At 41.0% G+C, this 12,995-nt stretch overlaps 1 protein-coding gene across 1 annotated transcript in view; it reads left to right on the top strand.

Annotated features, from left to right (window-relative positions):
* The window catches only part of CELF5 (CUGBP Elav-like family member 5), a 148,959-nt gene that overhangs the window by 131,718 nt on the left and 4,246 nt on the right, over positions 1–12,995 (top strand). The window contains exons 6-12 of the mRNA XM_088478461.1: positions 2,321–2,467; positions 4,878–5,022; positions 5,588–5,734; positions 5,819–5,884; positions 7,844–7,921; positions 12,323–12,466; positions 12,687–12,852. Of these exons, the coding sequence (XP_088334587.1) occupies positions 2,321–2,467; positions 4,878–5,022; positions 5,588–5,734; positions 5,819–5,884; positions 7,844–7,921; positions 12,323–12,466; positions 12,687–12,814 (855 nt within the window). The 3' untranslated portion in view covers positions 12,815–12,852. The remainder of the gene's footprint in view (positions 1–2,320; positions 2,468–4,877; positions 5,023–5,587; positions 5,735–5,818; positions 5,885–7,843; positions 7,922–12,322; positions 12,467–12,686; positions 12,853–12,995) is intronic.

The following is a 12,995-nucleotide window of genomic DNA, read 5'->3' on the forward strand; positions in this document are numbered from 1 at the left end:
AAAAATAATTGTCATTACTTTAACCTCCTGTCTAAAATGACCTAAAGTCTCCCAAAATATATCTTACACTCACTATTTAACCCAAAATGTTGCTGCCAGTAAGGTTTAGATCCAAACCTTACACTCTTGCAAAGTATTCAATTGTTCTTGACTTTTGTCGTACTTAATCACAACCTTATTTAATCAGAGATCCTGTAATCCAAAGAATTCCCTGCATAGATGTAGTGTTAAGCTGTGTACACACCTAAAGATTTTCTGTCCAACCATCCAACTAGTTGATTGGTTGGAATGAAAATCTGGTAAAGTATGAAAGCAAATGACAATCAGCAATTTGCTCCCAAACGCCGGAAAATGGTTGTTTGTTAAATGTTTGATCTAAACAATTTGTTCAAACTTGTCTGACGACCATTTTCATCTGTTTTCTGGTATTTAGGAGCAAATTGCTGATCATCACTTACTCCCATACGTTACCAGATTTTCATTCCAACCAATCAACTAGTTGGATGGTTGGACAGAAAATCTTTAGGTGTGTACCGGGCCTTACGAAAACCATCTGACTCATGAATAATTTAAGAATACAAAGACAGAATGTTAGTAAATGCCGTTTTATAGGGAAAAAAGTCAAAATGCTTATTGATAAAATGGTGATAACAAATTGATATATACAAGTTAAATGTTAAACAGTTTACTTAAACTAAAACAGAAATTAAATCGATCATAACACTTTTTTAATCTGCTGCTTGGTGAACCCAAGAAGACATAAGCTATTCATCAGTAAAATATTAAGCCCCAAGAACTGACAGTTTCTAAACTATTTAATTACTGTTATTAGTTTGCCCAAGTCCACTCCTTGTGACATCACGACAAGAGATGAACGAATATGTTAATCTGTTTTATTGCCTTTTTTGAAACCATCTTTACTAGTGAGATCAATAAATATTATAGCTCTTTTCTAAAATATAGCATAGATATGATAGTAATACCTGTAAAGAGGGTATCATTTACAGTACATAAGCATAGGGAACATAATTATGGTATATGGATTCCTTACGTAGATACATTGTCTACGTAACTTTCTGCTAGTGAATCTGGGCTTTCAGTTCCTCTGTGCACGCTACCAAACTCGCACATGGGCAATTTCCCAGAGACATCATGGTGAAGTGGCAAGTTAACCCTTGCAGTTTATCAATCATGTGTGCAGGTGCTGGACGAGAAATATACGACTACCCACAAGAGGACATAGACCAACAGCCCCCTACCCCCCTGACAAAGACTGTTAGCCCTAACTCCTGGCCATATACTGATGATCACCAACACCCCCCCACCCGCCTCCAGTCAAAGACAATTCACCTGGGCAACAGTGTCGCCTGCCCGCATCCCAGTTAGCTCCCAGGAAAAAAGCAGCCTAATTTGGATTCCAAGATGGCTGAAACTGCTCTATATGTGGTTTCACATCAGCCATCTTGGATTAAAAAAAGAGGTTTCCGCTTCCCTGAGATGCTTAAGATAGAGTTTTAGGCTGCCCACGGGATGTTCAGGTGCACACCTGAAGCCTCCTTGCATACACCTTGTGTTGCTCCTAGGTCAGTATCCCTGTTGCAACTAAAGTTTGCCCATCTCTGTATTGACATTTGTTTTATAAATGGTGATAAAAATATATATTTTTTTTAATAAAAAAAATAATCATTGTTACTAAGTGTGTGGAGCGGTTTCACATGTAGATATACTATATATAATGCAAAATAAACCCTATGCATATAGTAAGCAGACATATTTTCTCTTTAAACATAATGTTTAGCCTTACTCATAGATACATATTCACAAAAGAAAAAAAAACAAGAGTAGCCCATTTAGACCAAATTGGCTCAACATTGCTACATATGTTCCACCAATTGATGATGAATGCCAAGAAAGCTAAAAATGTAATCATAGTTTTATCCATCGAGGCGTAAAAATGTTTGGCCAATTACTGCTATCTGCCAACAACTGTAACTGGCACAGATTGGGCTTCATGTGATCCATTAATTCAGTTTGACTGCAGCACAGCCAGGTCAGATTTGGCCATCAAAGTGTGGTTTAGACAGGATGGCTGGCTCTAAAGTTGTTTGGCCAGATTTAAGTGATTTAGGTAGAATCCACTAGAATTTTGTAACTATGACAATAGTTCACGCTGTTTAAATAAATGTGTTACCAATCATTTTAAAAATTTGCCTTCAATTTGTAATTTGTAAGCCCTGTGCCAAAGATTCCCAATCATTAAAGAAATAGATGCTTTTTTATGTATAATTATTTACTTTGTCCTTTTATTACATACTTCCAGGGAGCCTCTTCCAGCCTTGTGGTTAAATTTGCGGACACGGACAAGGAGCGAACTCTGCGTCGAATGCAGCAGATGGTTGGCCAGCTGGGAATCTTTACCCCATCGCTGGCACTGCCCATAAGCCCATACAGCGCCTATGCACAAGCGGTGAGGGCATAGACTGCATCCATTGCAAATAAAGAGATGAGAAGTTTCATAGTTCATATCATTTTATTGGTTTGTAATACGTGAATAATTTTTTGGAATGAAATACAGATTTGTACAAGAGAAGTTATTTATTTTATATAGTGTATACCTTCAACACACCAGGGAAGCTGACACTTGGTAAATAAAGCCTGTAGTCTGTAGCACAGCAAACAAGTGGGAGAACTATTATTTATTTATTTTTATAAAAAGAAGGATACAATGTAGACAGGATGAAATGAATAACAGATACTAGTGATTTATGGAGCTTTGTGATTTGATGGCAGACAGATTATTATTTCAGGAAAGAGAGAGACATTATAATAATAGAGAGCAATTGGGATGACTTCCACCTCCCAATTGTAAATATGCCCACAGCACAACATGGCTTTGTCTAGGAGCAAAATTGTACCTCCTACCTGTGTTTATTCCTACCTCTAAGTGATACCAAGAGTGCGTATAATATTAATAGATTCATTACAGCGTTTACTAGGAATAGCCTGTATGAAGCAGGGAGGATGGAGCTGGTGATACACATTTCATTTTTTAAAACAGAGTTCTAGGATTCAGGACAGATTTCTTTAATCTCATGTTTGGCTACGAGTCACAATTTGCATTTCAAACTATGAGTGAAATAGGAGGACGGGAAGCAGGAAGATATAGGGCTTTGACCTGGAGATATAGTACTTAGAATAAACAGTGATAAATCTTGTACTGTTGAGCGATGGGGCTTGTAATAACATGAAATAGAATATGGATTGGTTGGATGGATGCTGTACACCCAGATAAAATGAAGCTGTGAATGAAGAGATATAATGAAAGCTAGCTAAAAACGGGAAGATACAGAGCTGGGATTGGGAGCTGGAGCGATATATATATATATATATATAAAATACGTCACAGCTACAAAAGAGAAAATCATCCTCGTCACTGGATCCCTGGGGCAAATAAAGAACAACCTACAGGGAAGGAGTTAATTATACTTGAGAATTGTTAGGAAACATTGCCCCCTTGTGTTGAATCAGTTGTATCACATTTAAGATTATTGCTATACAGTACCTTATTGATAAAGCTTCAACACACTATAGAGCTCTGTACATTGAGGATATCACGACACAAACATATCATGTACAACGACATGCAATAAAATAAAAGGGGACTTTGCCCAAGTAAGCTTACAGTCTAAGAGGTGAGTGCTTACTATAATGTGATTTGCTACCATAAGCCAGAGTAGGTGTAAGAACTGTGATTATGGTGAAGAGGAAGAGAATATTAATTTTATTCTAAGTTTGTGGGAGGTTAATAAAAGGACTGAGCCAGCACATGAGGAAGTATAAAGATGAATTTTGCAGCAACAATCTTGATTGCCAGCATGAGGTTGCAATAGTCATGGTGGGAAATGATACATGTACAGTATATGGATGAGGAAGGTGGTGACATCTTGTGTGAGAAAGGGGTGAACGGTATTTGGAGATGTTTGAAACTTGGGGGGCAATTTATCAAACCTTCTGAAGAAGACAAGTGGAGGTGTTGCCCTGAGTATATGATAGGTAGAATCTATCCTATATTAGCAACACCTGCACCTTTTCTCTTTAGAAGGTTAGCTAAATCTCCCATATGGAGATTATCCGACTGAGGACTAAAGAAGAGTGGGAAGACAGAGGTGACACTGGGATAGCAAACAGGTAGAAATGATGCTGATATCAGACAGATGTGTGATAGGTGATACAAGCAATATGACCAGTTATTCGTTGATAATGTGCAGATTGTCTTACTCTTAAAGGGTTAATTGGCACTAAACTATGGTTTACCAAGAGATGTTACAGAATTAAAGTGAAGTAAATTGTGCTTTCATGATCTCTAGTTATACAGAATAACAGATTATTGATTACTAGTTGTCCTCTTTGTGAAGATATAGAAACAGAAATACATTTAATATACAGACGTGTCCTCATACATCTAGCCTCAATACGCCACGCAGCACAACTTGCTTGGCGTGAGTGAGCCCTCAGGTCCTGTGCTACTCTGCTAGTGTCGAGCGTCTTTTGTTGCAGAAAAAGCGTCTAAGCGGCAATGCAATGTGACTAGGACGCACCAGCAGACTGTGCTGATTAAATTGATATGCGACACTTGTATATCTGTGTGCACCTGATACTTTATATGAAGCACAACAGAACTTAACATGAAAAAGCTGTGGCTGCTACATTGTAGCACTTCTCTTTCAGATACAGAGACCCAGTCACACACAGATATATAAGTGTCACATATCAAATGAATCAGCGCAGTCTGCTGGTGCTCTGGACAACAACCACTTGCTTTGAATCACACTTTCACACTTTTGTTGTACCTATCCTCTCCCCTTCTCCTCATGCAGCTGATGCAGCAGCAGACAACCGTTCTATCAACCTCACATGGTAGTTACCTAAGTCCTGGTGTGGCCTTTCCCCCATGCCATATTCAGCAGATCGGAGCCGTTAACCTAAATGGGCTGCCAGCCACACCCATCACACCAGCATCAGGTCAGCACGGGAGTAAATGTGTAACAGTGGTTACCTCTGCACTGGAGTATTACATACCCTCAGTGTGATGTGATTGGTACACTCCAATTATTACACTTGCATAGTGTGTAACATTTGTAAGATGGTTTTATGTTTGACTAGCTAATCTACTTTAAATAGCAGCATTTCTAATAATGGGCAATTGTGTAATTTAATTAATTTAGCAAATAAAACTCATTGAGATATCTGGATTTGTTTGTCAAATATATTTCGTAAAAATGCAAGCATTATGTTGACACTGTAAGCGCAGCACTGGGGGATAACGTATAGCAATAATGCATAGAGTTCCTTTGTATAAGGCAGGGTTTCAGTTACTTAGCAACACTGGCAGCAGTCTAGCAATATCAGGAGTTGTGTTGCTTAGTTACATGGAGAAGAGTTAAGTTGCTTAGTGACATTGGGAGGAGTACATTGCTTAGTGACACTGGCATGTGTTGCTTAGTAACTGTGAACAGCTGTTATTAACTAAAACTCTATTTTCTACTAATTTATGCCTGGGTGACCGTTATCTATACTTGCCCCGCAGGATTGCATTCTCCACCTGTAATTGGCACTGCAGCTGTACCTGGCTTGGTTGCACCATTAACCAATGGCTTTCCTGGTCTTGTACCATTTCCTGGCAGCCATCCCGCTTTGGACACAATTTACACCAATAGCATTGTGCCATACCCAGGTAAGTGGGAAAAGGAGGCTGAAAATAAAGATGTCTCATAGATGACCTAATTACTTTAATCTTTGAATTCTTGTCTTATTTTAGCCCAGAGCCCTGCACTGACAGTGGAGAGCCTGCACCCTTCCTTCACTGGGGTACAGCAGTATTCAGGTATCTATTTACTATTTGCTAAATCATCCCATGTATTTATATATAAATGGATAAAAGGTGCTGCTTACATTATCCTACAGATGTTTCCTTATACACCTAGCCCAGGGGTTCCCAACCACGGTCCTCAAGGCACACTAACAGTCCAGATTTAAGGATAGCCATACTTGAGCACAGGTGACTTAATTAGTACCTCAGTTACAATCGGTATGATTTACCGCCGGACCCCTGCCCAGCGGTTGGAATCCCGACAGCGGCATCCCGGCAGAGGAGGAAATCCCGATCGTCAAAGGTAAGTATATAATAACCTAACCTCCCCCCCTAACCCTCCCTTAGGGGTGCCTAACCCTAACCATCCCCCCCAGTGCCTAACCCTAATCCCCCCTTCCCCGCCACCTAAACCTAAGTCCCCCCCGGGGGTGCCGGGTAGCACTTCATATACAGATTTAGGGGTATATTTACTAAAGTGCAGGTTTTTAGTTTGTTCATTTATATAGCACCTTCTAGAAGATAATAGCTAGACTCTGATTGGTTGATATGGGCATCAACCAGGGGCGTATCCATAATGGGTGCAGGTTGTGCATACATCTATAATGTGTGCACACGGGCCCCTGGGTCCAGGGGGGCCCACACCGCACAGTATCACCCATATTTTTAATACTTAACTCTCCAGAGTCCCATGTTGGCGGTATCCGAGCTTCACAAATCACCTGGAAAATGGCCACCGTATTGTGCATGCACAGTAGGGAAATCGCTGGAAAAATGTCTGCTGCGCCATTTTTCCAGTGACCTACGCATGCGCAGTAGACTCTAGGCACAGACTAGTGACCAGAGTCTACTGCTGTGGTGCTGCGCTCAGAGCGCTGCTGGCCACCGGAGAGAGAGGAGGGGGCTCCAGACGGAGACTGCACACAGGCCTCCTCCTCTCTTAATATACCCCCGGCAGCAACTAAACTTCTAAAAACCCACACTTACCCCTTAGACTCAGTTGCACACAGATGTACAAGTGTCACATATCAAATTAAACAGTGCATTGCAAGTAAGATGCCCATTTCAGCAACAAAGACGCTTGGCTCAAGCCAAATTACAAAGGGATCTGGCGCGCCAGGAAGGGCTGTTTGGTGCGACTGTGGCAATAGTATATGCGGACACATCTGTATAATTTGTTTACTGACAAGAAGAGATTTATATATTTTAATTTTTATATATAAATTTATTTGTAAATGGTATTTTTAATAATGGGAAATACTATCTGCTTACTAAAAATATGTGATAATTAGGGTTTGGATTAGGATTTTGCGAATTCTACTCCAATTGCTCTTTAGTAAATTCATGTGATGCTAAATTATATGAAAAGGGTGTGAAAACACACTTTTTCACATTATTTTAGTAAACATAATGTTAATAATAATAGTTGTATCATACATTATATTGTGTATATTTCCTCATTGCACAACAACATCTACAATCTACAAATTAAATCTATTAAATCTACAAAAAATATAATTGGATTATTTTATTATTTTTTTAAAAACCCACAACCATCCTTTGTAATGATGTCCTGGCTTTGATCTGCTGATCTGCTCCTGCAGGTGGGCTGATTCTAGGAGGTGTGACAGACTTAAGATGTCATTCTTCCCTAATAAACACACCATTGTGCCTTGATCCTAACCTCCTCCTCAGTCCATTTTCAGTGGATATGAATTGAGAATCAGGGATTGCAGGTCCCCTGGCACCAGATAAAGCTGGGTGAGTGGTTTTAATGTGCCCTCCCCCCGCTCTCACTACAGGCAGCTCCCTGCACCCGCCTTAGGGGGCCTTTAGTTCTTCTTTAATAAGTGATTGTGTATTTCTACAGGGGGATGTTATACATTGTGCCATTGTGGTTATAAATATAGAGTAGTATGACATTTGTTTTGACACACACCCACAGTTCACCATTCCTTTTGTTTTCCACACCAGCAATTTATCCCACAGCTGCTCTTACGCCTGTCACACACAGCACTCCTCAGCCTCCTCCTATCCTGCAGCAACGTGAAGGTAAGGCCCTGATGGTAACCTCTGACATTATTCATTCTCATAACCTGTACTGTGCATAATGGCTCAGAGTGTGAAGCAATCCAGATAGCTGCACTCTTTATTCATACTGAAAAACTGCTGGTTGACATGGAACAGAATAAGGGACAAATAAAGGGAGGTAAACATGGATGGCCTTCCCCCTGAAATCAGACTTACTGGTGTATGGTAAATGGGAAAACATGTCTACCTCTGTAATAACCTATTTTATGCATCTGATGTAGGCTTCCTAGACCAGGAATATGGCCATTTGGCACAGACACCTAATCACCAAATCAGCAGTTGGTCCACGCTTTGTAGGTGGCTAAATTGCACTGACGCTTTTGTTCAAGTGCTGGGATCAATAGCCAGATGGGAATGCTTGTCATTGCCTCCTGCCCATCTGTTAGTGACCCAATAAACAGGACTATGCGTATCATTGTTCAGCATACTTTTCAACTGTAGCAGATTAAATCTATTTCAAGTGGATCAGATATTTTTCGGCATAGAGAAAAATTTGAAGCTCACATATGGTGCGAAGGCCACATTAATTAAAGTGAAAAGTGTATGAACAACATTATTCTTTAAGGTTTGTAGTGTACACATGGCCATTAATATAAGACATTCACCATGCATTATCAAGCATTTTGGATCCAATACATCCCGCCACTTACCGTATGCATATTGGCATTAATAACGCCAATATGCTTTCCCTCAGTTACAATCGCAACTGACAGCTCTTCCGAAAACAGCTGTTCTTTCAGATCAGAGGACTACCAGGTTAAAGACCCGGGAGTCCTCCTACGGATGCGCAGCCGTTGACCAGGGTGTGCGCAAACCACAGGGGACCCTGGGAGGAATCCTATTGGATCCCTCTCAGGGAATGCTCTGAAAAGAAGCCCATAGGCTTCTATTAGGCAATTCAATTTATAGATGGCGATGCCTATCGGGTACATACTTTCTGGGCAAATGCGGTCAAACCCTGAAAATTGTAGTTTTCAGAGGTTTCACCAAATTTTGGAATTAGTGTATCTCGCCTTAAATAATGCAGTACTATGGCAGTAATGTTTTTGCTTACTAAGTACATAATTTAACACTATGCTGAAAAGAAGCTATGAGAACACCCCTCGTACACTGATAAAGGTGGGGACAAATTGCAAGGTACTATTTGAACAAAGGTACTTATACAAAATTAAAGATACAACACTAAAAACACGTCCTGAGTAATATGGATTATGGCCTGAATGGAAACAGAAGTGATGGGCATCTTTCACCTTCCCTGTTACCAATGCCATTGGACCTTTTTCAATGAGGCTTATTATTAATTGAATGTACACTTATCATGGCTGAGGCTGCTATACTCAGCCACCATGAGGAAAGCTATCCTGGTCAGTAAGTGCCAGGTAACTACAGGTTGGCTAGGATGACACCTGCCAGGGGTGCTGGTCGAAGACTGGGCGCCATCCTGCCCATAGGCAAAACTACATAAGCCCTCATGGTCTAACAATCAACAGGACTCCTCTCAGAGGTGATCACAATGCCAGGCCAGCCATGACCCACTGATAATTATTAATGATGCCCTCACCCACCTCCTTGGAAAAAGTGACAGGAGTCAGGACTGGTGCTGCTGCAGCACTTATACAAGCTGAGATAAGCAAACCAGTAAAAAATAATATGGGGGGACAGTGTGGCATAGAAGTTGAATTGGATACATTGTGCGTCATAATGTGAATAGAGGGAATACACCGTGTGTCCTAGCATTTCAGTCTCAGCTGGTGACAGGAGTGTTAAAAAAGTAACTAAAATGTATTTAGCAATATCAAATTCACTAAATATTCTGGCAGCTGGGCAACCTGCAACCCCCCAGGCATTCACTTCAAATTTCCATCCCACTTTTGGCAACCTCATTTATGGGTCTGATTCAATTAGCCACAAGTTGCCTGAAAATTGCTTAACGTGGTTAACAAACCCATGGCTGCAAATTTTTGCTATTCAAAATAGACAATTCATGTTAAGTTAACATGGGGTTCAAAGGAGATTTACATGGATTTTAAGGAAAAATGTTGGGACACAGGGCCTGATTCACACCCGGTCACAAGCGCTGAGCGCTCGCAACCGGGTCGATGTTTGCCCACTGGGCATGCGCACGACGGAGCCGGCTCCGTCGTGCGCATGTGCGAGACCCGCCTAGTGACGGGTGCTCCGTCGCTCCGGATCTCGCACCAAAAGGGGCGAGCTGTCGATGGTGATTGACAGCTCACCCCATTTGGTAGGCGGGCAGGGGGGGTGGCTGGCCAAACGGAGGCGTTCCCGAAGGAATGCCTGCCGTTTGGGGGCAGCCCCACTGACATCACCAGTGATGTCAGTGTGAGAGCTTCCGGCGCTATTAGAGCCAGAAGCTCTCTGGGGCTTGCGGTCACGAGACCCTACCACAAGGGTCTCGTCGCAAGCCCGATGGTCTTGACCATCGCGACCATCAACCTGGCCGCTCGCAATAGCTGTGGGTGGTCACCCACAGCTATGCGAGCGGCCAGGAGGCCGAACAAAGAAAAAAAAATGCCCTGATTCAGAGCGAGCGCTCGTTCAGAGCGTCCGTCTCTGAATCAGGCCCATAGTGCAGAACCTCTGGTACATCCCTTTCAATGAATAATTAGCAGAATTTGGCCAATAGAGGTAATTTTCTATAGAAAGCTAAAAAATGGATTTAATTATGTAGGCCATATATTTGCCACCTTTATGAGAATCAGGGTAATTTACGCACTCTATCATGCTGTTGACCCAAGTCGCGTACTGTAGAATTACCATGCAGGGACCACGTTAAGCATTGTTTTATTTGAATAGAAAGAGTTGCGGGAGCATGGTTGCTGAAAATAGTTTGCGATAATCCGTAAGGAAACAGTCAAACCATCATTTCAAACCAAATGGGAAGAGGAGCTGCACATTTCTCTTTCAGACGAAGAGTGGGAGAAGATATTTCCCAATGTGTTTACAATGTCTAAATCATTCGGAAATGCTTGTTAAGCTAATACATAGAATATATCTTACTACTGAATGTATGCATAGGTTTTGGCCCAATATCTTTCGGTTCTGTTTCAGGAATTGTGGTGCGGTTGGTACCCTTTTACATTCCTTAAAAACAGCGTAAAAACAAGACAAAAGTTAAAACAAAAGACAGACAAACATGCTGCCTCCTCTGCCTACCCTAACCGCACGTCGCTGCTACAAGTCTGATTGGCATAGCCTAGTGCTGGTAATGGCAATTTTCGGTGATACCATGCTTTCCGTCATCCCAATGTTGCTGGTACTTGTCTAAGCTCTTATATATAAGAGCTATAAGATTTTTTTTTTATTTATTAGTAGCTCACCCTATTGTTAGCTCGACCTACAACTCCCTGCCCCTTCCATCCCCAATTCTGTGTAGTTGGCTGGGGGGCAGGTGGGGCGGCGGTGAAGGAAACTGAATTTGTAGTGTATAGAAGGTGGAAGGGAAGGAATGAAGAGGCCAATATGTTAGCAGAGCAAGCAAGGGAAGCTCATTTGCAAAGGAAATAATTATATGGAGAGGTTGGTGGGTGTGAGGCTGTACTCTACAGCTATGCATAGAGCATATACAGACCGCTGTATTTGTATCTGCTTGTGAGTTGTGACTAAGGGACTGATTAAACTGGGGCACTGAACATGGTCATAAGCCACTGTCTAATGGAAAAATATACGGAAGTATCCCTTATAGCTGTAAACTTGGCTGTCTCCTACACTTAAATATAGGGCCACTTAATAGCCACTAAGATAGAGACATGTAAACAATAACATGTAATTTGGCACCTTGTAGTGTCCCAAATGGATATAAAAGTTATTTTTTGAGCAAATCAGTTGACGTTCCTCTTGTGATTGCTAGCTGCTCCAAATAAAAGCAAAATTACAGAGTTCACCCATAAAGGAAAAAGTTTCAAAATTGATAAGCTTTTGACATGTCATGCTAGGTATGCCACTTATGCCTTCATCCGGCCCTGCATTTATGCAATTCAATGTAACTGTGAATTGCACCAGGCGTTAAAGGTCAGATGGTCGGAGCACTATAGTAATATATATTAAGGCTTAGAAAGCCTTCTGTTCCCATTAAGATAATCATAATATCCATTTAGGACACTACAAAGTGCCAACTTACAGTATATTTTATTCTTTACATAAGCTACTGTCTGTCTCATGAATCATTAGAAATCTACATTTGTGTAGAACTTAATGTAAGGTTATCCTTCTCTCTTGCATGGTATTTTTCAGTAGCATATCCTCCCACAGAAGTAGGTCAGCAGTGCTAGCGGATGTATTTTCCAGTCTTAATTGGCCTTAATAAAAAATGTATTACATATTGCTTCCCTCTCCTCACAGGGCCAGAGGGCTGTAACCTATTCATCTATCACCTGCCCCAGGAGTTTGGTGATAATGAGTTGACACAAATGTTTCTACCCTTTGGAAACATAATTTCATCCAAAGTGTTCATGGATCGAGCAACCAATCAAAGCAAATGTTTTGGTGAGTTCTAAAGACACTTCTGTTACATGAAACCTGTCCTTTCCACAGCATGGTAAGATATCAATACAAATGTAAGGGTAAAATGAGCGCTATTCTCGTTCTGTACATCAGTGATAAACTTTATAAAAAAGCTAACAGAAAAAAACAAAAGAGAAGCCTAGCAATGATAATGATGATGCTTTCTGAAATGTAACTCTTTTTTTCTAACATCTCACTTCAGGATTTGTCAGTTTTGATAACCCATCAAGCGCTCAGACAGCAATTCAGGCCATGAACGGCTTTCAGATAGGAATGAAAAGACTGAAAGTCCAGCTAAAGAGGCCCAAGGATACAACCCAACCATACTGACCATACATAGGCCCAAAAGGCCCCTCCTGGTCATACAGGTAAGCCTTACCTCCTATTAACAGCTGACTTTATAATATAAAGAAATTAATCTATTTGAGAATAATTTAAGCTACCAGACCATAGTTAATAATTTTGTATAACTGTTTTAGCTCTCTAATCTCTTAAATTGAGTACAAACTTG

This window comes from Taudactylus pleione, unplaced genomic scaffold, assembly GCF_031769625.1.
Source record: "Taudactylus pleione unplaced genomic scaffold, aTauple2 ptg000214l, whole genome shotgun sequence".
In the NCBI taxonomy this organism is placed as follows: domain Eukaryota; kingdom Metazoa; phylum Chordata; class Amphibia; order Anura; family Myobatrachidae; genus Taudactylus; species Taudactylus pleione.